The sequence below is a fragment of the Bubalus kerabau genome, chromosome 12 (genome assembly GCF_029407905.1).
Source record: "Bubalus kerabau isolate K-KA32 ecotype Philippines breed swamp buffalo chromosome 12, PCC_UOA_SB_1v2, whole genome shotgun sequence".
Lineage (NCBI taxonomy): Eukaryota > Metazoa > Chordata > Mammalia > Artiodactyla > Bovidae > Bubalus > Bubalus kerabau.
The window spans coordinates 29,084,393-29,108,023 of NC_073635.1; the positions used below are offsets into that span (position 1 = coordinate 29,084,393).

Consider the following 23,631-nt stretch of genomic DNA (forward strand, 5'->3'; position numbering starts at 1 on the left):
TGAAACATTATAATTCTTAATATAAAATAACTTTACAAAATAAAGTCAATTTAACTGCTATCTAGTATAGTTTGACATATTTTTATGTCTTTTTTTCTGGAAAGATGAGTTAGCTTCAGTAAGTCTAGAACTTAATAAATGTAAAATATGTTCTGTGTGTTTTGCTGTGTCCAACTCAAGTTACAGAAAACTACAAGGGTTAAATTCTTAAAAAATTTTTTTTGAGAGACAAGAATAATTCGTAAACCACTTTTTGCTGTCAAAATTAAACTCACAGAAAAGTACATAAAAAATATGTAGCTTAACAAATTTCGTAAGTCAGATATTCATTTAACTATTACTCGTGTCATGAGAGCTTTACTAACACTTGAGAAGTTTTTTGAATTCCTTTTCCCAGTAACAGTTCCCTACAATTACTTGCTTGCTGTTCCTTAAAGCTTTTTTTTTTTTTGCTTTAAAAAAAATCCTTCACTTTAGCACCAGTTTAATTTCTTTCAAAGTTTATATATTAATAAATAGAATTACACAGTATATAGTCATTGTCTCTAGTTTCTTTCATTCAATACTATGTTTGTGAGATATGTAAAAATTGTATCTCTAATAATAGTTTGGTGTTGATAATAAATTTTTAAAATGCAGATGTGTTAAAAATAACTTGTACAAGTTATACATATTTTATATTGATTTTTGTAAGTCCTAGAAACCCACGCAATTCTTCTGCAATTCTCAAAACGGTGTTGCATAATCTTTTTATTTTGTTGTTTAAAAGTTGGGGGTCGTTAACTCAGTGGTTCAGTGAATCAGTAGTTCTATGTGAAGAAAGTATAATCAGTTAACATTTTGCTGTGATTTATGGTATTTTAAGCCTTTTTACTATATTGTTTAAAACTGAGAGAGCCCTTTTTTTAGAGGTGTATCTTCTAGTATTTATTTGCAAAATGTAATTTAGACTCTATTCTGCTCTGTTACTCTAAAATAGGTTAATCCTATACATTCTTAAAAAATAGAATAAAATCCTTTTCTTTTTTGGTAGGAGGAATAAACATGGTGTGTCTCGAAAGAAGATTGCTCAGATGTTGGATCGTTATGAATATCAAATGTCCATCTCTATTGTAATGAATTCCGTGGAACCGCCACACAAAAGCACACAAAGACCTCCTCCACAGGAGAGACAGAGGTGGGGAGGCTCTCTAGGCTCACATAATGAAGTCTGTGTTACAAATAATCATTAAGTTGGCTATTTTCAGCTAACGCATTTGTTGCTTGCCCTTAAAAAAAATTAGTGAGCCTGTCTTGAAACTTAAGTAGTTTCAGATTTTAACAAAAGACCACGTTGCCTCACAAGAGATGTTCCCAGCAAGTTGTTTCAATTCTGAAGTGTAAATAAAAATTATATAAAATTGTATTTTAAATGTTTTTATAATCTTTTGTTGTAATGCTTTTGGTTATTATGAAGACCCCTGAGTAGAGTGGGTAGGAACCAGAATGTTTTTCTATAATTGAATTTTAAACTGATTTTATCATTTGTAGATGTCAGACAGTTTTATAGTTCATACCTAAATTCAACTTTTCATAAAACTTTAGTATTTTTCTTTGACTATCTTAAATATATAAGAAATACTAACTTGTTATAGGAACTGTAGTTGATTCCTCTATTCATAATACGGGTAAAATTATGTTTTTCTGCAAATTCATCTTTGTAAAGTATTTCTAAGCTGTAATTAGCATATCACTTACTAAAACAAAATTCTTTGTCAAACGCCAATACAGTAGGTATATCAGTCACCAGGGGTTTTTTCCTCCGTAATTTACGTTTTCATCACCCTTCTTCTTAAGCCATTCCCTGTCTCTCCATACTCCCCAATTCTGGAATGAAAAACAGGGCAATCTCTATATAGTTTACAAAAGCTCTTTGCGTTATTCTGATAATATATTACTTTTCTCTATTTAAATTAACACAGGATAATTCTAGGGTAAAAAATATTTTAGACCGCTCCTTAGCATTAATTGTAGGAAGATTTGTCCTCTGGAATGTTTTACTTCTCCAGGTTTTAGCTTTTCTTTAAGGACAACTGTGTATCTCACTTTATCATTTTTATTAGATTGTGTTCCATCACTTAAAATTTTAAAATCGAGATGGAATTCATTTCAGAGATCTTGGGCAATTCATCCTAATTTTGCTTTGATTTATCCATTTTTAGGGGGAAAAAAAAAACAAGCTAATTACAACGGTTGAAAATTTTTTATGTGTTTTACATGGTAATAGTTCATGTCCTTTAAGTCTTCTTTCTCCTAAACCAACCTATCCTAAATCCTACAGTATATTTTTTTCTTTAATTTTATTTTAGATGGAGTATAGTTGATTAACAGTGTTGTGGTAGTTACAGGTGTAGAGCAAAGTGGTGAATCCCATAATCTTTCGATGTTGTTTTAAAACTTTTTAGTGTTTTTTTTCCAGCTTTAAATGTTCTCTCGCATCTTTATATTACTTTTTAACTAATATTAAATTATTAAGTAATACTACTTGCAAGGCTCAAAACTAAACATAGTACTTTTAACAAGGTCTTTATTACATTGCCTTTAATGAGATAATATGATTTTTATTTGTAGTCTCATTTACATTTGAATGAGTATTACTGTATTTTATTTTAACACATACGTATGTTTGTATATATTTGTTCATCCTAACTATGATACAGTAGAAATATACTAACTCATGTTTTATGTATAAATGTATATACAATTATGTGTTCATGTTTCCTTTATTCACTATTTTCATAATTCTTTTGTTTCAGAGTAGTACTTCCTGGTATTTGGGCTTGCTTTTCCAAGCATTTTATTATGTAAATTGACATTTTGAAATAGAAGAAGGATTTAATTTTGGGACAGGTGAAACAACTGTTAGGTATATATTATGTGCTCCTTTCTCTTTGTCTTTATAAAACTTTATTTAGAATAGTACCATTAGGTTTTGAACAGCAGCCAGATTTATTTCAAGGATCTAGAGAATTGCCTTTGGAAGATACAAATGATGAAGCAACTTGTTCATAATAGTAAGTCTATGAAATAAATTTCCAGATTTTATTACAGATTAAATGTCATCTAATATTTCTGAGTAGTAAAGAGATCGTTAATCATTACCAAATATTTTTAAAAGTTATAAATGTTTACTGAGGCGAGGAGGTAACATTCTAGAAGACGTTTTTGTTGGGGCTTTTTGTGTTTTTTTTATTTGTGTTTTGGCCACACTACTTGGTATGTAGGATCTCAGTTCCTTGACTAGGGATCGAACCTGCACCCCCTGCATTGGAAACATGGAGTCTTAACCACTGGACCACCAGGGAAGTCCCAATTTTTTTTTTTTTAAGACAGAGTAAATTAAAAGTTCCCCCAAGCATTCTGACTAATGTTATTTTTTACTTTTGAACAGTAACGGAACAGAGAAATAAATATACAATAAAAGATGAAATTCACCAATTAAAAGTTTTTTCATCCAAGTTTTTCCTTCTATTCAGACATTCTTTTTTAAAATTTAGATATATTCTTAATGGACTAGCTCCCTCTGCTGCTTCCTGCCATTCGGAGTTGGTCTCCATCACAAAGAAAAAAATGGGCATTACTCATCATATTTAACTAAGGCGAACAATTTAGTTCAATAGTATATAGATTCTAGTCTGGTTCAGAAAGATTCTTTTTGAAAAGTAAATTTATAGTTTTCTATATGTCAATACTGTCAATAAAAATATTTGTGTGGTAATTAAGTTGAACTTTTGATGCTTTTTAAATTGATCTTTCATTATTCACTTTCCTAAAAGAAAATATTAGCTTTTTAATATATAATGTGTTTTAAAGTAAGATTGTTTACAGAAGATTGGGTTATATTTTGTTGATGGTATGATAGGGTGGATTTAACTATTTGAAGTGTGCTTATCTTTTACCTAATTAATATAGGTTATGAAATTTTCCAGTTTTATATATAGGTAAGTTTTGAAAGAATTTATGATATCAAAGCATATAAAATATTTGTTTCACCCATAATTGAATTTTTGTTATGGTGGAAATGTCTGATTTTCCGAGCCTGGTTTTCTAAGTATTTTCAGAGAAAATCGGTGATATTCTGTTTGGAAAATGTTGAAGAAATGTGGTTGTTCATGTATTAATACCTTGATGAGATAGGTGTCCTAGGGTTTATTGAAGTATCATGTAGTAGTGTAACATAAATGCAGTCACTGAGGACTCAGTTATTAGGGCTGGAGTGTATGTTTGTCTGTGTTTGTGTACAACCCTTTATAAATAGAGTAATGCCTCTTAGTCTAGAATCATAACAAAATACAATGTTACTTAGTTTTGTTACAATGACCATTCAAAATAAATATTTGATGGCAGCAGAACAGCAGATCATTAGTGGGTTTTAGAGTTAAATTTTGTACATTACAATTTATAAATAAAACTTTTTTTCTCATTAAAATTGTTAGCTGTAATTTTTGTGAAAGGAAAGGTTATATTAAGGGATTAACAAATATCCTCTTTGGTGATGGTTTTCTTTTTCTTTGCAGTTAAATAAGAGTTGCATGTTTTATTTTATTTTAAAAATTAAGGTATTATTAAAGCAATTAGTTTCCCTATATGTATGCCAGATTTTTTTCCTTAAAATATCCTAAGGATGGCAAGAAGTAGTATTAAATGAATTTGTTGAAGTAGATTCTGAAAGGAGTAATTAGTGATTGTCTTGTGTGTATTTTTTATTCCTTTTTTTTCTCTGCTAAGCAGCATTTAAATTAATTCAATTCATTTGATTCAAATTGCCTAAGTCTTAAGTCTAAACAATTTTCAGTTTTGCCTGGCTGTAAATTTCAGAGCAAATCTTGAAAAGTTTATAATTATGATTTTTGCAACTAAAATTAGAAAACTTAGATTCAGTATCTTTATATAGATTGTACTGAATGGCCTAATTTTTGTAATGGAATATACAATTTTGAATATCACCTATGGAAATTCTCAATACAGTATTGCTATCAATTTACACACAGAAACAAGGAAAAAGTAGCATAAAAATCTCTGAAAAGAGATCCTCAGAGAAAAAACGAGTTATTTTTGAAGCTAGAACTGTGTCAGTTTGCAACGTTTTGACTTTTTGTTATATTTAGTAGAAGATAAATTTTGTTTACTTTGGTCAGATAGATTAGAAATATCTTTTTCTTCCCTTTCCTCCTAACAAATGTTATTCTCTGAATGATAACCCTGTCTCATTCCAGGTATAAAAATTGCAGTCATTACAATGCACTTCCCAGCATGAAGTCCATTAACTTTAATAAGCTGTCTTAAGTGTGTAAAAAGTAAACTGTTTTATCTAACATGGACACAGCCCCTAATCTTAGAATTAGATATAGTTATATGTCTATAACTATATATATAGTTAGAATTAGATATAGATATAGCCCCTAATCTTAGAATTAGATATAGTCACATTACCAAAGCACTGTATCTATTTTGGAAATGACTGAAGACTTCATTGGTGTTGTGCAGTTGTTAATATTTCCATGTTTGTTTGTTTTTTTCAATTGAACTGTTTGTAAATTAATGGGAAGATGGAGAGATTTTTGAGACAGCCTATTGGGCTTTTTGCCTTTCAACTTTATTATAGGTAACTAAGGGAAAAAAAAATTAAGAATAATCTGTTCATTCATGGTTAAAATTGTGTTCAAGTTCAGTACAATCTATTAAAATACACTTTATTTGGATTATTTTTTTGTTTTACAGTTTCATCTGTATCCTCAGATAGGACATGTAAAGATAAAGTTTTACCCTACAACAGTAATTATAATAATTATACAACTTTGTTACCGTCTCTTCAATTGTAGTTCTGGACTCTTCAGTCTTTTTTAGTATATCAAAATGAAAGAAAATTTGATTTGGAAAAGGTTCATGAATTCTTTCTTTTTTAAAAAAATAAACATTTTTTCATTTTCTTTTTTCTTCTTAATGGTATTAGAAATCATGTTTCTTTCATAGTCTTTTCCTATACATGTTTTCTTTTTCTTCACTCCATTTTCTGCTCAGCTATCTTCATGTTAACTTCATAACATTTTTAATGAAGATGGTGGGATGGTAAGTTTCTGTCAAAAACAGAGGTAACTTTTTTCCCTTCTGTGTTAACACTGAACTCATTGCTCCTTGTGAACCTTATTTCATCATGTTAAACTTACAAACTAGACTTTTGCAGTTTCCTGACTATACGGTTGAAGAACTTTGATATGAGAATAGTTGGAAAGGTTTATAAGAATCTATTGGTGTTACTCGTTTGTTGTTGTTTAGTCACTAAGTTGTATCCTACTGTTTTGCCACCCCATGCAACCCCTAATCTGTTTAGCCTTCCAGGTTTCTCTGTCCTTGGAATTTCCCAGGCAGAAATACTGGAGTGGGTGGCCATTTCCTCCTCCAGGGGCTCTTCCAGACCCAGGGATCAAACCTGCATCTCCTGCTTGACAGGCGAATTCTTTGTTAACCACTGAGCCACCTGGAAAGCCCTATTCACTGGTTAGGAATCCCATAAGCATACTGTAGTACTTGGATGTATGTATTTGAGAAAAACTTATTTTACAGTACTCAAGCCTCTTCCTGATAGACTACTTGATAAAAGTAGTTGGAAACTCACTCTTATGGAATTCACTGTTGTCATGATTCTTTTATGTGGCCTTAACTGAATGCTTCTGAAAGAAAGCTGAAAGCTATTTTTGAGTTCAACTTTTACAGGTGATTCTTCATATTCTCCAATACTACTACAGTGAGCAATAGGAATTTAATACAAACAAGCCTTAATTTAATAATATTTAAGTAGCTACCATTTAGTTAATGCCTGTCAGTGCCAGTCCCTTTTCTAATTGTAGATGTGATTTTTATAAAATACAGTCACTGTAATTTTTTATAAAGAGGAAACAGAAACTTAGAGAAATGAAGCAATTTATCCTGTGAACATAGTTTCTCTGGGAAGTGATGATAACTAGGAGTCACATCTAGTTCAGACGTATTCTTCATTGTAGCTCATTTTATCTTTTAAACCACGTAGTTATCTTTGGTTAAATTCTTGTTATTAATTTAGGGTCTTTTTCTAGGCAGCAAAGAAATTGCAGTGGAAAACTGAGTGCATCTTTATGGTACCTTTTTGAGTGTATAGGGTTAGAGGTATGTTGACTCACCAGTGAAGCTGAGTGAAGAAATCTGAAAGTGACCATTTATTTAGAATGCTTCAGTTCAGTTCAGTTCAGTTGCTCAGTCATGTCTGACTCTTCGCGACCCCATGAATCGCAGCACACCAGACCTCCCTGTCCATCACCAACTCCTGGAGTTCACTCATACTCACGTCCATCGAGTCAGTGATGCCATCCAGCCATCTCGTCCTCTGTCATCCCCTTCTCCTCCTGCCCCCAATCCCTCCCAGCATCAGAGTCTTTTCCAATGAGTCAACTCTTCGCATGAGGTGGCCAAAGTATTGAAGTTTCAGCTTTAGCATCAGTCTTTCCAATGAACACCCAAGACTGATTTCCTTTAGGATGGGCTTGTTGGATCTCCTTGCGGCTCAAGGGACTCTCAAGAGTCTTCTCCAACACCACAGTTCAAAAGCATCAATTCTTTGGTGCTTAGCTTTCTTCACAGTCCAACTCTCACATCCATACATGACCACTAGAATGCTTATTTTAAGTCAAAATTGAAAGCTTGGATGCCATTTAGTGTATAATTATTTTCTGCAAAGTATACATTGATAGTTGATAGTCATATTTCAGCAACATCTTTTGAATTGCATTTTTATATATGCTGTTGTGCTTTTATATTTTATTTTAATATCTCCTGATTTTAGCTAGCACTTGAAATATGTAGTATTTAATAAATGGATTGTTAAATTGTGTAAGCTGTTTGTTTTGCTGATTAATTTTGAGAGAGTATGGGGCTTTCCCGTTAGAGGAGTCTTTGAGGGAGTTATTTCCTAAATAGACCAACACTGTTTTAAGTGATGTTAGTGTATTTTTCTTTTAATGGTCACTTATTTATTAAGTGTGCTACCAGTAGCTGTCATGGAAATCATATCAGTTTTCTGAATTTCTGAAGAATTTAGGTTTTTTTGCCTTTTGTAATAATTAGCGTCCCTTTTGTTTTATGTTATTTACATTAATTTTCTAAAAGAACAATAAAGGTGCCTGTTAAGTTTTCTATAGAAATAAAATATTGAATTAATTAGATTCTGTAAGGAAAGCCTTTGAGTACAAAATGAAGAACTCTTACTGTTGAAAATGTGCCTTATTTTGTTTTAGTTAACTTAAAAAATAGAAGGGCTGGATCTTACTTGATTTTTCTTAATTCTTTGAGAGTAGTTTCTGGATTTTCTTTTTGTTGTTGTTTCTAAATTGGAAATCAGAGGTAGAGTTTTTGTTAGAGTGGGGAAGAAATAGCATTGGTTTCATGAATAGATTAAGATAGTTTTTGGTTCATGAAACTGCATCATGAGATTAAGATTATTGAAATATAATGTAACACTGACAAAGATATGGTTAAAACATTTCATTTTGAATATAAGTAAATTGAAGCATTTATAAGAAATGTGATAGGAGACCTGGGTTAGACATTTTGAATTAATTAGAAAGTAGTAAGGAAAAAAAATTTAGTTCTGGGGAGTGATAGGAAAGAAACTGTTAAAGCTGGAGAGCTAGTGGTCAAAAGTGGTAATTTCTCCTTCTACATCTTCCTTTTGCTGTGTAAAGACCAGTAGAGCCCAGGCATTATACTAAGAAAGATTATCTTTCTCTGGTGGCTCAGCTGGTAAAGTCTCTGCCTGCAGTGTGGGAGACCTGGGTTCGATCCCTGGGTTGGGAAGATCCCCTGGAGAAGGTAAAGGCTACCCACTCCAGTTTTCTGGCCTGGAGAATTCCATGGCTTATGCAGTTCATGGGGTGGCAAAGAGTCAGACACAACGGAGTGACTTTAATTTTCACTTTCTTAAGGGCATGAAAGCATAGTCTTCCTTGTGTTGTCTTTGAAGCTTTGTGCTTTAAAGAGTCAATAAATATTTGTTGAATATTAGACATCTTCTCCACAAAATAATCAACCTCTTGATACTAAGTTCCCATTCATCTAAATAGAACAACTGTATAGGGCAGTTCATAATTTAGGAAACATGGAAATACAAAGTGTGAATTAGTTGTGTTTGATTGATACTTGCTAAGAAAGAGCATCCAGGCAGAGAGGACGGCTCATGCATCTAACTTGTTTTATCTAACAGTATTAGAGCCTTTTGTTTGAAATTTTGAATCTTGTTAGTAGTCTTTAGATTTGTGATCTATGATCAAAAAATTAAATACTAGAATACAGGTAAGTAGGGCAGCCTTGAGACTTTGTTTCTGTTAAGGTCATTTAGAGATTTTTTTTTTATATTTTCTTTGACACTTCTGTTCTTCCTCTTAACTTTCCCCATGAGACTTCATCATGTCTCACTTGGACCTAGTAGTCTCTCCACATTTATCTTTGCCACAGAGTAACTAGAGAAATGTAGAACTTAAACTTTTTTTTAAGTATAAATTACATCCCTCCTGCTTAAACTCTATGTGATCTGGCCCTTGGCGTCTTCCCTGACCCTGTCTTGTATCCTCTGCTCTTCATTTACTACATTGTGTCTATAACTGGCCTTTTGCTCTGTTTTTCAGATATGCAAAGTTTGATCTTGCTTTAAACACTAAGCTCTTTTTCTCTTTCTGGAATGCTCTAAATTTTTTTTGTTGTTCCTATGCCTAGCATAATTCTAAGTATTCAGGTCTCACCTCAATGTCACCTCCACAGAGAGCGCTAACTATTCCAATCTAAAGTAAAGTAGCCCCACCTTTGTCACTCTGTTAAACCGTCCTGTTGTTTTCATCACAGTACCTGTTAGTAGTTGAAGTTACCTTATTTAATACAATTTGTTGGGGGTCTTTTGAATTAGAATGTAAGTTCTGTGATAACCTATTTGTTCTGTTCATAACTGTCCACAGAACCTAATCCAGTGCCTGTAGTACTGCAGGACCTCATGTGTGCGTGTGCTCAGTCACTTCAGACTATTTGCGACCCTATGGACTGTTGCCTGCCAGGTTTCTCTGTCCATGGGATTTTCCAGGCAAGAATACTGCAGTGGGTTGTCGTGCCCTTTTCCAGGGGATCTTCTGACCCAGGGATCAAACCCAGGTCTGCTGCATTGCAGGCTGATTCTTTACCACTGAGCCACTGGGGAAGTCCTTCTTTTAATAGTATTACTCCCCAACGGTGTTTTCATTTTAAACCTGTCCTCTGTGCTCCAGCCTATATACTTAACTGCCTAGTTGAGATTTCTACTTTAAAACCTTAAAAATTGAATCTGTGATCTGTCACATCTGTGAAACTCCAGAATTTTCATTCATGGAGAATGGATCTACCATCCATCTATTTTTGTAAACAGATGCTTGAGAGTCGTCTTTGATGCCTTCTTTCCTCCTTCATATTCAATCCATCAACTGGGGTATTTGAATTTTACCACTTAATTATTATCTCGAGTCTCTTCATTTTTGACTGCCATCTTTGTATTGCATTGGCCAAAAAGTTTGTTTGGGTTTTTCCATGAGAATAGTTTGAATTATCATCTCTTCCTGATGCTGGGGTCCCCACATCTGTACTTCCTGTGTTCTAGCCCTTTTTCTCCACAGTCTTAGAAGACTGAAATATAATGTACATATAGAAAAGTGCTTAAAGTTTAAGTATATAGCTCAGTAGATTTTCACAAAGTGAACATACCCATTAAACCAGAATCCTACTCAAGAAGTAGAACATTCCCAGCAAATTAGAAGCCCTTAGTGCCGCCCTTTTTCCAGAGTGATTTTTGTAAAATGAAAATACGATCACGAATAAAACCTTTCAGGTGCTTCCCATTGCTGTTAGGATAAAGACCAAAAACCATAATGTGGTTGATGTGGCCCCTACCTTCCTTTCCAACCTCATATTTTATTACTCCTCATACTTTCTGTGTTCCAGCCCTACTGGCCATTTCTCAACTTCTTGAGCGTACTATTCTGTTCCTTTTTCCTGGAAAGTTCTATGTGCACACACCCTTTCCATACTCACCCTTCAGATTTGAGCTCTTCAAGGAAACCTTTTTGGATGTAGCAGGCAGGCTTGGTGAAGTCCAAAATACATATTATATGTTCTCATGTACTTTTTTTCATTAATTTGTATGAATATATGATTATTTTCTCTCCCTTTTATTCTTAAGTACCATGTGTCAGAGGTTGTACCAGTTTTGTTTGCAGTTACATGGTCATCAGAACAATGAGAAAGAGTGGTATTCAGTGTTCATAGAATAAGTGAATATGAGTAGTCTCAGCTTCTTATGGGCTTAATTGTGTCCTCTTAAAATTTCATGTGTTGGAAGTCCTGAACCAGTATTTTATAATGTGACTATTTTCAGGATATAGGCCCTTTAAAGAGGTAATTAAGGTAAAATGAAGTCATATGATTGGACCCTGATCCAATATGATTGGTGTCCTTAAGAGGTGATTAGGATACAGACACACAAAAAGGGAAGACCTTAACAACACTGGAGGAAGACAGCCATCTGCAAGCCAAGGAGAGAGGCTTTTGAAGAAACCTATCCTGCTGACATCTTGAACTTCTAACCTCCAGAATTGTGAGGTTAATTGCTGTTGTTTAAGCAACCCTGACTGATGCTTTATGGCTTTGGAAAACTGACACAGATTTTGGTACTGGGAAATGGGATGCTGCTCTAACAAATATCTAAGGATGTAGAAATGGCTTTAGAACTGGCTATTGCAGAGACTGGAATAATTTTGAGCTTTGTGTTAGAAAAAGCCAAGGTTGCCTTCTGTGATTATAGGTAGAAATATGAACATTAAAGCTGATTCTGCTGAGGGCTCTGAAAGAGGGCTATCAGGAAGACTTCTATCACTTAGCATGTATGATCATATTGATAGAAATAAGAAAAGGGTGCTTCCGATAAGATCTCAGATGAAAGTGAGGAACATGTTACTGGAAACATAAGGAAAGGCAGTCATGTTATAAGGTGGCAGAAAGCTTGGCTAAATTGTGTTCTATGGGTTTGTGGGAAATTGAACTGTTAAGTGATGAACTTGGATATTTAACTGAAATTTATAAGGAAAGTGTTAAAAACATGGCCTGGTTTCTCCTTGCTGCTTATAGTAAAACACAAGAGGACAAAGATAATTGAAGAAAGATTTATTAAGCAAAATGGAACCAAAATTTTGAAGATTTGGAAATTCTCAGCCTATGCATGTTTCAAAAAATTAGTGTGTTCTGGAGACAACATCAAGGCTGTTGCTAGACAACCATTTGATAAAGGGAGTATGGACATGTGACTTAGGGATTCATAAAGCCATCTCAGCAGGACCTGAGATGGGGTTATGGCAGCAGAAACACTACCAGCTTGGACTGAAAGGGACAGAGACAGGATGAAATGAGGGAGGCTGTCAGACTTCTGAGATTCTATAAGACAAGTCAGTAGAGCTATCTGTGTCACCTGGCTGAAAGCATGTCTTTTCCTCCAAGAAAAGAGTAGCATGACCCTGAACATAGTTTAGAGGTCAACAGGGCTGCCACTGCCACAATGGGATCAGAGCACCAAGCCTGAGAGGGTGGGGCTCCAGCCCAGTGGGCCCAGAACATTGGGTCATAGATTATTGTTGATTGTTAAATATTATTCCACATTAAAATCTTAGGAAATTTGCCTTATTACAGACTTGCTTTGGACCCATTGTCTCCTCTTTCTGATTTTTCCTTTTTGGAATGGAAACATTTTGAAAGCAGATAAGTTGTCTGCAGTCACATGGTTAAATAACAGCTGAAGAGAAATTTTGCCTCAGGATAAATCATATCTCAAGTTGACCCATAGCTGGTTTAAATGGTATTTAGATAAGATTTTTGGATTTAAGAGTTGATGCTGCTACTGCTGCCAAGTCACTTCAGTCGTGTCCGACTCTTGTGTGACCCCACAGATGGCAGCTCACCAGGCTCCTCCATACCTGGGATTCTCCAGGCAAGAATACTGGAGTGGGTTGCCATCTCCTCCTAGAGTTGATGCTAGAAGGGGCTAATACTTTGTGGGCTCTTGGAATGGGATGAATGTGTTTTGCATATGAGAAGGACATTAGTTGATGGGAGGCAAGAGAGTGGAATGTTAAATGGGCTGAATTATGACCCCTCAAAATTCATATGTTGAGGTCCTAACCCCCAATACCTCAGAATGTAATTATATTTGGAGATAACACCTTTAAAGAGAGAAATTAAGATATGGATGGGCTGTAATCCAATATAACTGGTGTCCTTAGAAGAACAGGAAATTAGGACACAGCCATAAACAGAAGGAAGACCTTTGAAGACACTGGCAGAAGAAGGCCATCTACCAGTGAAAGAGAGAGGCCTTAGAAGAAACCAACCCTGTGGACCCCTTGATCTCAGACTTCAAGCTTCTAGAATTGTGAGAAAATAAACTACTGTTTAAGCCACCCAGTCTGCATTTTGTTACAGTCCTAACAAACTAGTACACAGTATTGTACCTGATAGCTGAGAGGCACTTGTGAGGCATTTCTTTTGCAGTTCCTTTATGTATAAAATGAGGGCATTTGACTTGGTCAGTGATTGTTAATTTTTAATTTAGTTCAAAACTTTCTGAAAATGAAATGTGTTTCATTAAGAAATGTATAGTGGGCTGCCTGCCCTGTGAGCTGTTCATTGTGCAACCTAGTTCTGTGTTTCAGACACTATCTTTGCTGTACCTTAGAGATTGTTTTGAAAAGCAGAAACTTCAACTTTTAGTAGAGCACAGAATTTCAAATGCAGCTTGGGCAAGTCACTTAGTTTTATGAAACTTTTCCTCTTAAATGAGAATACTTTCTTAAATAGGATTCAGTTCAGTTCAGTCACTCAGTCGTGTCTGACTCTTTGCGACCTCATGAATCTCAGCATGCCAGGCCTCCCTTCCATCACCAACTCCTGGAGTTCACTCAGGCTCATGTCCATCGAGTTGGTAATGCCGTCCAGCCATCTCATCCTCTGTCATCCCCTTCCCCTCCTGCCCCCAATCCCTCCCAGCATCAGAGTCTTTCTTCGCATGAGGTGGCCAAAGCACTGGAGTTTCAGCTTCAGCATGATTCCTTCCAAAGAAATCCCAGGGCTGATCTCCTTCAGAGTGGACTGGTTGGATCTCCTTGCAGTCCAAGGGACTCTCAAGAGTCTTCTCCAACACCACAGTTCAAAAGCATCAATTCTTCGGCACTCAGCTTTCTTCACAGTCCAACTCTCACATCCATACATGACCATTACTGGATGGATTATATGAGTATGTTAGAATTTCAGCTGAAGTAGCTTTTGCGTTAACCTTGAAACTGATTTTGTTTGCCTTTTGATGATTTCACTTCCCTATACACTAGAGATGGCAGAGAAGGAAACAAAGCAATGGGTTGAGTTTTATACTAGTTAGGTCTAAAGGATAAAGTCTGATTTTTATGTTATTTAACAAAGATACTCATAATCCTCATTAGCATAGGCAGTCAGAAATTAAGCTGTGTAATACTTCAGAACAGTTTGGGATGTGTGCTTTTTTGTCGAGTGGCACTAATTTTTCATTTGTATTGACTCTTGGTATGATCAAGTCAGTTTGATATTCTCATCTTTATTGACAAATAAGATATGATTAGTTTCACAGAGCAGTGTATTGGCCAGATCACATGAATCCATTTCTTTTAACAGAAAAAAAATTTTTTTATAATGTCAAGCATAATAAAAATACGGAGCTTTTCCCCACCACCCTTAGTTTTCATGAATACATTTTTTCGTTTTGTTTTTCATCACAACCTTCTGTGTCATGCTCATGTGACAGTGAGATATCAGCTTACCTGTAGTTAATGTGAAACTTAAGTTAATTGCACCCTAGGCGTCTGTGAAATGAGTCATTCAGATGGGAACATCCATTTGAGTGGATGTCAGCTTTCTATTTTTGTAGTGCAGTCCAGAAAGTGACGGAGTTGTCACAAGATTCAGTAGACAGAGGGGAAGAAGGCATTTGTTGGAGGGTCAGAGAGGAGTAATATTTTAAGTTTTTTTTTTTTAATTTGTAATATTTTAAAGTTTGTATTAACATACCATTCTTTTTGAATCACTTCTTAGATTATTTTCTACTCTTAACAGTGCAGTAGAAGAAATTATTATATATTTAGAAACAGTTTACCTATAGAAGAATGAGGTTATCTAGGGGCAGTATAGATAGCACTCAATGGAGAAAGGAAATCAGAAGAAAAAGCAGCTAATCAGGTTTTAATTAATTGCTGTTGAGGCTTTCTAAGTAAGATGTTGGTTGTGTTGTGAAAATAACGTGGAAATTTCAAGAAATGTTTGGTCATATGAATTCTAATAGGAACTGGATTTGACCTGCTGAAGTCACAGAGTCTGTAGTAGGTCTTTCGGACTGAAATTCAGGTGAGCATCTTACCAAGGGTGGTTTAAAAGAGCTGAAGTAGGTGTTAACATAGTTTCAGAAAAAACCAAGCATAATTCTGAGGAAGCAATAAATCCAGTCAATGAATAAAAAACAAAAGCATAATAAACTGGGAGACAAAGAGGGACCAGAAACTGAAATGCAGCGGAGTAAATGAGTAAGGTTGAGCGCATGCAGGGGTGACGCTAGGCCATTGGCAGGAGTGGTACTGAAAGACTGGAGGCTTGTTTTCCTGATTGTTTCAGTGTATCATTTCTTGGTGGATGATGGACTGATACTTTGTGGGCCTTCTAGCTTTTGGCAGTCATGAGAACGTGAAATACTGGTGGGGGTGGGGGGTGGGAATAGGGCTTCCTCTGAATTGTCCTGCTTGGTGCATGTGACTTTTGGGACAATCTGTGCAGATACATAGCAGAAGTACTCTGCAGTGAGAAAACATCAGGTGTAAGCTATAGTTCTGTAGATGGAATGGTGTTTTCTGATTGAAGGAATGTGGTTGAGAAATACGAACCAGTAGAGAGAAGGGTCAGTAGAATGTTTTCTGGATGAGTGTGTTGCAGTGGAGTTAAATTACTTTTCCACTGTTGATGTAGTACATTGGTAGTCAGTGAAATGTGGAGGACTGGACATAGGAAAAAGTGGAATTTAGTAAGGGAAAATAAGGGGGAAAGGCTGTAGACAGTAGTAACTGAATGGTCAAAGGCTCAGAGATGGGTAACAGTATTGAATTTATTCATACATATATTTATTCATTCAACAGTGTTTCATGAGTGCTTACTATGTGCCAGGCATTGTTTTAATGATAGCTGCTGCTGCTGCTAAGTCGCTTCAGTCGTGTCCAACTGTGTGACCCCATACACGGCAGCCCACTAGGCTTCCCCATCCCTGGGATTCTCCAGGCAAGAACACTGGAGTGGGTTGCCATTTCCTTCTCCAACGCATGAAAGTGAAAAGTGAAAGTGAATGTCGCTCAGTCATGTCCGACTCTTCGCGACCCCATGCACTGCAGCCTACCAGGGATTTTCCATGGAATTTTCCAGGCAAGAGTACTGGAGTGGGGTGCCATTGCTTTCTGCATTTAATGATAGATTGGTGAGCAAAGCAGACAAAACCTCTGCCCTCCCTACCTGAGGCAGGGTAGGGAAGCAGACTGAATCAATAAACAGGTATCTGGGAGGTCAAATGGTAAGTGCTATGGACAAAATTGAAGCAGCATAAGTGGTATAGGGAGGATGAAGCTTAGTGGAATGTGTACCACTTTACTCGAAGTGATCGATAAAGGCTGAATTGATAAGGTAACATTTGAGCAGAGACTTGAAGAAAATGAGAGTGAATTAGCAAAGAGAGAAGCAAGGATGGAGCATTCCAGACTGAGGGTCCTGCAAGTGAGAGCTCTGATGAGGTGGGACTGTGCTTTGTGTGGTTAAGAAATAGTAGGATATCAGTTTTCTTGGAGCTAAGTGAGCAAAAGGCAAGGTGGTAGAAGAGAGAGAGAGGAAAAAGGAACAAGATAATAATGGGCCTTGTAAATTATTGAAGAAATACAGACCTTTACTGTGCTTGAGATGGGAAGCTGCTGGAGAGTTTTGAGCAGGGGATGATGTGATCTGACTTGTGTTTTAAGTTATACAAAGTCAGTTCTGGCTGCTGTCTTGAGAATCACTTTAGAGATACAAGAATGGAAGCAGGGACTAACTAGACGGCTCTTGGAATAATCCAAATGAGAGGTGATTGAGACCTCAGCCAGGAGACAAGGGTAGAGGTAGTAACACCTGGTTGAAGCTAGAACTGACAAGATTTGTTAAATACATCAAATAATGGGTTTGATAAGGATGGAGTTACAGTTTACTAAGATACAATATAGGAGGAGCACATTTAGAAAGGAAAATGGGTGTTTTCCTGTTTAGTTTTGGGCATCTTAAGTTTTAGGTGCTTTCTGGACATTGAATGGAGATGCAGAATATATAGTGTGTTTAGAGTTCATGGGAGAGGTCTGGGTTGGAAATACAAATTTGGATGTGGATGGGAGAGCAGGCTTTTTATTGTTGGTGGAGCATAAAGGTTAGTCTAAAGTGTAATAAGAAGTAACTCTAAAACATCAGCAGTTCTCGATCTTGTCTAGGTTATAACACACACACAAGACAAAATTTGTGGAATTTGCTGGAGTAAATGGACCAGGCTACTCTTCCCAAGGCTTCTGGTCCTGGAGCTCAGAAACTCCACCTGCCATGGGCTCCATTTAGCAGTCTTTATCTGTCACCCTCCAGAAGCAGTGCCAAGCACACTAGTTAGAAAACTCTACTTTAGAGAAGGGGCCTGATAAAGGAGACTGAAAACACAATGTTAATGAGCTAAGACTTATCTTGCTGACAGTAGGAATCACAGAAGAGATTTTTACCAGAAATAGGACAGTTAATATTTGTTTTAATTGGTATTTTTTGAACTCTTCGTGGTGAAAAGAATTTGTTTTTTTTTTGGTAATTTTCCAGTGCATTGCAGTCATAATTTAGTAAAGTATAATTCAGTTCAGTTCAGTTCAGTCGCTAAGTCGTGTCCGACTCTTTGCAACCCCATGAATCGCAGCACGCCAGGCCTCCCTGTCCATCACCAGATCCCAGAGTTCACTCAGACTCAATGTCCATCGAGTCAGTGATGACATCCAGCCATCTCATCCTGTCGTCCCCTTCTCCTCCTACCCCCAATCCCTCCCAGCGTCAGAGTCTTTTCCAATGAGTCAACTCTTTGCATGAGGTGGCCAAAGTACTGGAGTTTCAGCTTTAGCATGATTCCTTCCAAAGAAATCCCAGGGCTGATCTCCTTCAGAATGAACTGGTTGGATCTCCTTGCAGTCCAAGGGACTCACAAGAGTCTTCTCCAACACTACAGTTCAAAAGCATCAATTCTCCAGTGCTCAGCTTTCTTCACAGTCCAACTCTCACATCCATACGTGACCACTGCAAAAACCATAGCATTGACTAGACGGACCTTTGTTGGTAAAGTAATGTCTCTGCTTTTGACTATGCTATCTAGGTTGGTCATAACTTTCCTTCCAAGAAATAAGCGTCTTTTAATTTCATGGCTGCAGTCACCATCTGCAGTGATTTTGGAGCCCCCAAAAATAAAGTCTGACACTGTTTGCCCATCTGTTTCCCAGAAAGTGATGGGACCAGATGCCATGATCTTCGTTTTCTGAATGTTGAGCTTTAAGCCAACTTTTTCACTCTCTTTCACTTTCATCAAGAGGCTTTTTAGTTCCTCTTCACTTTCTGCCATAAGGGTGGTGTCATCTGCATATCTGAGGTTATTGATATTTCTCCCGGCAATCTTGATTCCATCTTGTGCTTCTTCCAGCCCAGTGTTTCTCATGATGTACTCTGCATATAAGTTAAATAAGCTGGGTGACAATAAAAAGTGAATTTACCAGAGAAAATTTAATATGTCAAATATTTTATAATTCAGTTCAACAGATAACAAAAATCATTCTCAAATTCCTGCAAAAGTTACTGGTTTCTCATGGACTGGCATCAGTACGGATAACACTTTGAGTAGCATTGTTTGGGATGGAGCATACTTTACAGAGTAGTAATAGAAAGAAGAAAACTTCTATGGACATGTTACAGTTAGTTGGAAGACCACCAGGTGTTTTGTGGTGTTTGTTGAATGACCTAAGATAAGATAGCCTAACTGGATATTTTGGCAGAGGCATGAAGCTTACTGGTGGGGACTTACTCTACTGATAAGTGCCCTGGCCACTCTAGTGTAATCGCCTCCATTTCTCCTCCAGCATTCTACTCTTTGGGAGTCACCCTGGAGTGGCCTGACCTTGGTCAAGTGTAGCTTATGTCTAACCATATCTTGATTGATAGAAGTTGATTTGTTCTAGCCTCTTGTGAAGTGACTACCATGAAAGAAGAGTGGAATGGTTAGCCCTTCTGCACAGTTAGCTCATGAAGCTACTCTTATCCTGGTAGAGCCAGTTTTCTTGCTTCTCTGTTTTTGTTCCCCTACTAAAAGAACCAGCATTTATCAGGGAAAAATAAGAGTTCTCCTGAACTACTGTTGTGTTTTTCTTTTTTGTGTTTTGGAGGACCTGAACTACACTCTGGAAGTGAATATATGTATCCCAACAGTGATGTTTTTTACTCAAACTTCCTTTTTTCTTTCTTTAAATATTATTTATTTAGTTGGCTGCACTGGGTCTTCGTTGCAGCATGCCAGATCTTAGTTGTGGCATGCAAACTCTTAGCTGTGGCATGTGGGATCTGGTACCCTGACCAGAGATCAAACCTGGGCCCCTCCATTGGAGAGTCCTAGCCACTGGACCACCCAAGAAAGTTTCAATTTTCTTTTTTTCTTGATTAAAAAAAAAGAGCTTATTTGTCTGTAATAAGCACCAGTCTACCTCAGTTTATGCAAACCACCCCCTACCTAACCCTGCCTACCTTAACTTACGCTAGCCTGTCTTAAGTCTTGGGCAAGAATAAAGAGAAGGCACTATCAGGTTAGAACCTATATATTTAAGGTAGCTGATAAATTCACAAGTTGTTGTCCTTGGCATTACACTCTGAGTCAAGAAGTCATTGCAAAATACCTCTTGACTATGAAGTCTGAATTTGGAATGTAGTGGCACGTCAGTTGACTGACCCACCCCTTCTTCACCAGGGCTGAGTCTCAGATATGTCAGAAGGGTGGTCAAAAAGCAGAAATAGCCTGGTTGCACACCCTTTTTGCAGAGGTAGTCAAATTATGTGGTTGGTGTGGTGGGGCCAGTCAACCAGCTGGCACATTAGTGTCTTCGTAGCCTTCTCAGGGCTTCCTTTGTGGCTCAGCTGGTAAAGAATCTACTTGCAGTGCAGGAGACCTTGGTTGGGAAGATCCCTTGGAGAAGGGAAAGGCTACCCACTCAAGTGTTCTGGCCTAGAGAATTCCATAGACTGTATAGTCCATGGGCTTATAAAGAGTTGGACAGGACTGGGCGACTTTGACTTTGACTTAGCTGTCTTCAGCTGAAATCCCAAGAGAAGCCGCAGTTGCCACAAGTAACCATGTGAGGGCAACTCGGGAAACAGTGGTAAGAGATCACAGCCTTCTGGTCAAGGGCAGAAGGTGCACCAGGTGTTTGCTTGCTGGGGTGCCACTGCCACGACCACTGATACCTCATCTCCCAATGTGTTCCAGGCCATCTCGGGCCCCTTTGTTCCAGGGGACGCAAAGGAACAAGAGCTGACTGACTGCCTGCTGAGGTGACTGGTATGAGGTCTGTTCTTGACAAGACCCATTTGAATATCTCCAGGGGTAGGAAAGGCAGGAAAAGCACAGGTTAACCCTTGAAGTCCCTGAAGGGAGTCAGTGGCAGTGTTCAAAAGGCATGATTTTTTGGGTAGTTAATTTCATGGGTACCAGTCAGTCATAACAGACTGGTTACTGTGTTAGAGAGAAAACCTATGGGTCCTTTGGGAAGAGTCCTTAACCTGTTAGTTGATGGCAAGTGGAAGATGGGGTGGGGGGAGGGTCTGGAGAAGGGGTTGGGCAGTGAATTAAGAGGGAGTGCAGAGTACTATATGCAGAAGAATTTAAGCACTTTAACAAACTGTGTGGCCACAGAAACATACTAATTAGTCCTTTGAGATCTGAGACTCATGGTCTCCTATATCCATGGCAACTTTTACAAGCCTAAGAAAATTGTGTGGTTTCTCCAGTTTCCCCCTAATTCTTTGCTAGGGCAGGTTGAAACAAACAGCATAATAGAATTTCTGCCATCCTTTTCAGTCACTTGATTTTTTGATGTATTGGGTATGTATAAAGGTACAAGCTCTAACCCTATATATTGATGGATATAAAGATGGTCGTGACATACCTGTCTATATTTACTTGAATTTATATGAAAAATTAATAGAAATTAGACGAAAAATGTGACAAATACTGTACCTGGAAACCTAAGACATAAATATAGGAAGCAGATGAAAAAGTATCATTGATAATTATGCTGATACGATTGAAGGAGAAGGAATGCTATGGAGGTTTCAGGCAGTAAGAAATTGAGCAGGGTAGGTTTGAGTATGTTGGAGATGGCTGAATGAGGGTGAGAAGGGATAAAACATTGCTTCTGAGTAGAACAGCAACAAAGATAGTATAGTGAATAGAATACTACAGTCACATTCAAGAAATTAGAATCATTGCTCTCATACTGCAGTTTTGTGACCCTGTACAAGTTGCTGTCCCAGTTTGTGACTCAAATGTTACATATAAATGTCCTTTTGTTTCCTCATGAATACTGTGAATATTAATGAGATGCTGTTTATAACATTCTGGATTCTTCAAAAAATACTAAACATTATACATATTATTGGCAGAGTATTTTGACATAGTTTTTTTTTAAACCCAGTTTTAAAAAGTGAAATATTGGGGCTAAAAGGGATTTACAGGCCATCTAACTCAAATCTCACATTTTGTAAATGAGGTGATTAAGGTCCAAGGAGGTAAAATAACTTACCACCTAAATTCAGTGGAAGAACTAAGACTAGCATCCAGCACTCCTAGTTTTCAGTCATTTTTTTTCCTTTACCAAAATTCTTTCCAGTAAGTATATATGGTGAGTAATATTAGCCTGTAGTGTTTGAATAGTTCATCAGTAAGTGAATCCTTGACAGTTGCAAATTGACTACCCAGAAAAATTCATGGAAATTCTAAGGCAATTTTATGAAAGTTGATTTCCTCCTTAATTTTTATATCAAAAACAACATAAAGCATCATTGAAGATAGGCTCAGTTTTAGTACTTTCATTTAACATTTTAACAAGAAACCTTGACAAGAGATATTGCTGTAATTTGGAGATAGGAATGGGGTACTTACCCAACTCAGCAATGCTTGACATGAGAGTTCTTTGTGAACTAATTTGTTGAATAATTGTGGGAATATTGGCTGATGATAAAAGCCTAAGACCAAAGTCATGTATCAATATAAGACCTGAATGCACTGTATATAGCTAAGGTTCTCATCACTACAAAATGTAAAGGTAACAGTTCTACATGTGCAACACAGTGATGCACAGGATACATGGAGAAGTAGAAATGGCATCAAAGAATTGAAGCTGTATGCTGTATGCTGCCTGGAAGTCAGCCAGATGAACACATGGTTCACAATAGTGAACCGTCTCTTAAAAAAGTAAAACTATGGAAGAGTGTCATTGTCTGAACTCTTTGACCATAAACCTGAACCCACTACAGATTTAACTTTTTAGACAGTTTCTTCTTTGGAACATAATCTTAAACGGGGAAAAAAAATGAAACCGTTTTTCCCCCTTTAAGATTATGGTACAGGAATGCAGCCAGCCCATCACAAAGGTTATATATAGTCTGCAACCCCACTGACACTGTATGTGCTAGGGTCCTCTTAATAGATAGTATGTCATGAAACAAAAGGAGCAACTGCAAGCTGGAAAGTGAAAGACCTATCGGTGTACTCTGAAGTATGACTTAAAACCATGCTACTGAGCTATGACATGAAGGAGGAAAAAGTGATGGTAAAGTGACTATGCTATGCAGCATTCACAGGTCCTTCTGAGCATTTCAGTAAGACAGCTCGCTCAGTTGTGACTGACAGGCATGCAGTGAGGGCAGTCATCCCAACTACACAGTGTAGAAATGATCTTTTGTGCTTGCATTGCTTTTTTGGACACAGAAACCTGGATATAAGTTATAGGTATAAATGATTTAAGCCTGACCTAAAAAATTTTCATACAAAAGGAGATGAAGCAAAAGTCAGTCATTTTTATTCATGATGCCCTTCATAATCTAGTTAGACAGCTTTGTATGCATCCTCCAGGCCCTTTTTGTGTCTGAAACAGACACACAACATGTACACACATGATGTGTATGTACATTGATTGAGAACCTACTGTGTTCCAGGATCTGTGCCAGATGCTTTTTCACTCAAACACAACAGAATGGTTCACTCACTGGGGAGTCATTGCCTTGTGAACTTTGGCACATGGCTAAACTCTGAAAAGATTTAAGAGTTTACTGATTTGCTAAATAAATGTCACATGCTCTGTACACCCACCAAGTCCATATGCAGTACCTTTCAAAGACTTTTCTGAGGCAATTTACTTTTTT

General features: G+C 36.9%; 1 protein-coding gene across 16 annotated transcripts in view; it reads left to right on the plus strand.

Annotated features, from left to right (window-relative positions):
- N4BP2L2 (NEDD4 binding protein 2 like 2) overlaps positions 1-23,631 on the plus strand; it is a 62,141-nt gene that overhangs the window by 14,921 nt on the left and 23,589 nt on the right. For 13 of the 16 annotated variants that reach the window (XR_008700958.1, XR_008700959.1, XR_008700960.1 and 10 more), the window contains one exon: positions 1,034-1,177. Coding sequence is in view for 9 of the 16 variants with exons in the window: in XM_055542414.1 (XP_055398389.1) it covers positions 1,034-1,177 (144 nt within the window). In the remaining 7 variants the exon portion in view is untranslated. Of the gene's footprint in view, positions 1-1,033; positions 15,499-23,631 lie in introns of those variants that run through there. The other 3 variants (XM_055542421.1, XM_055542426.1, XM_055542420.1) reach the window with 3 other exon arrangements.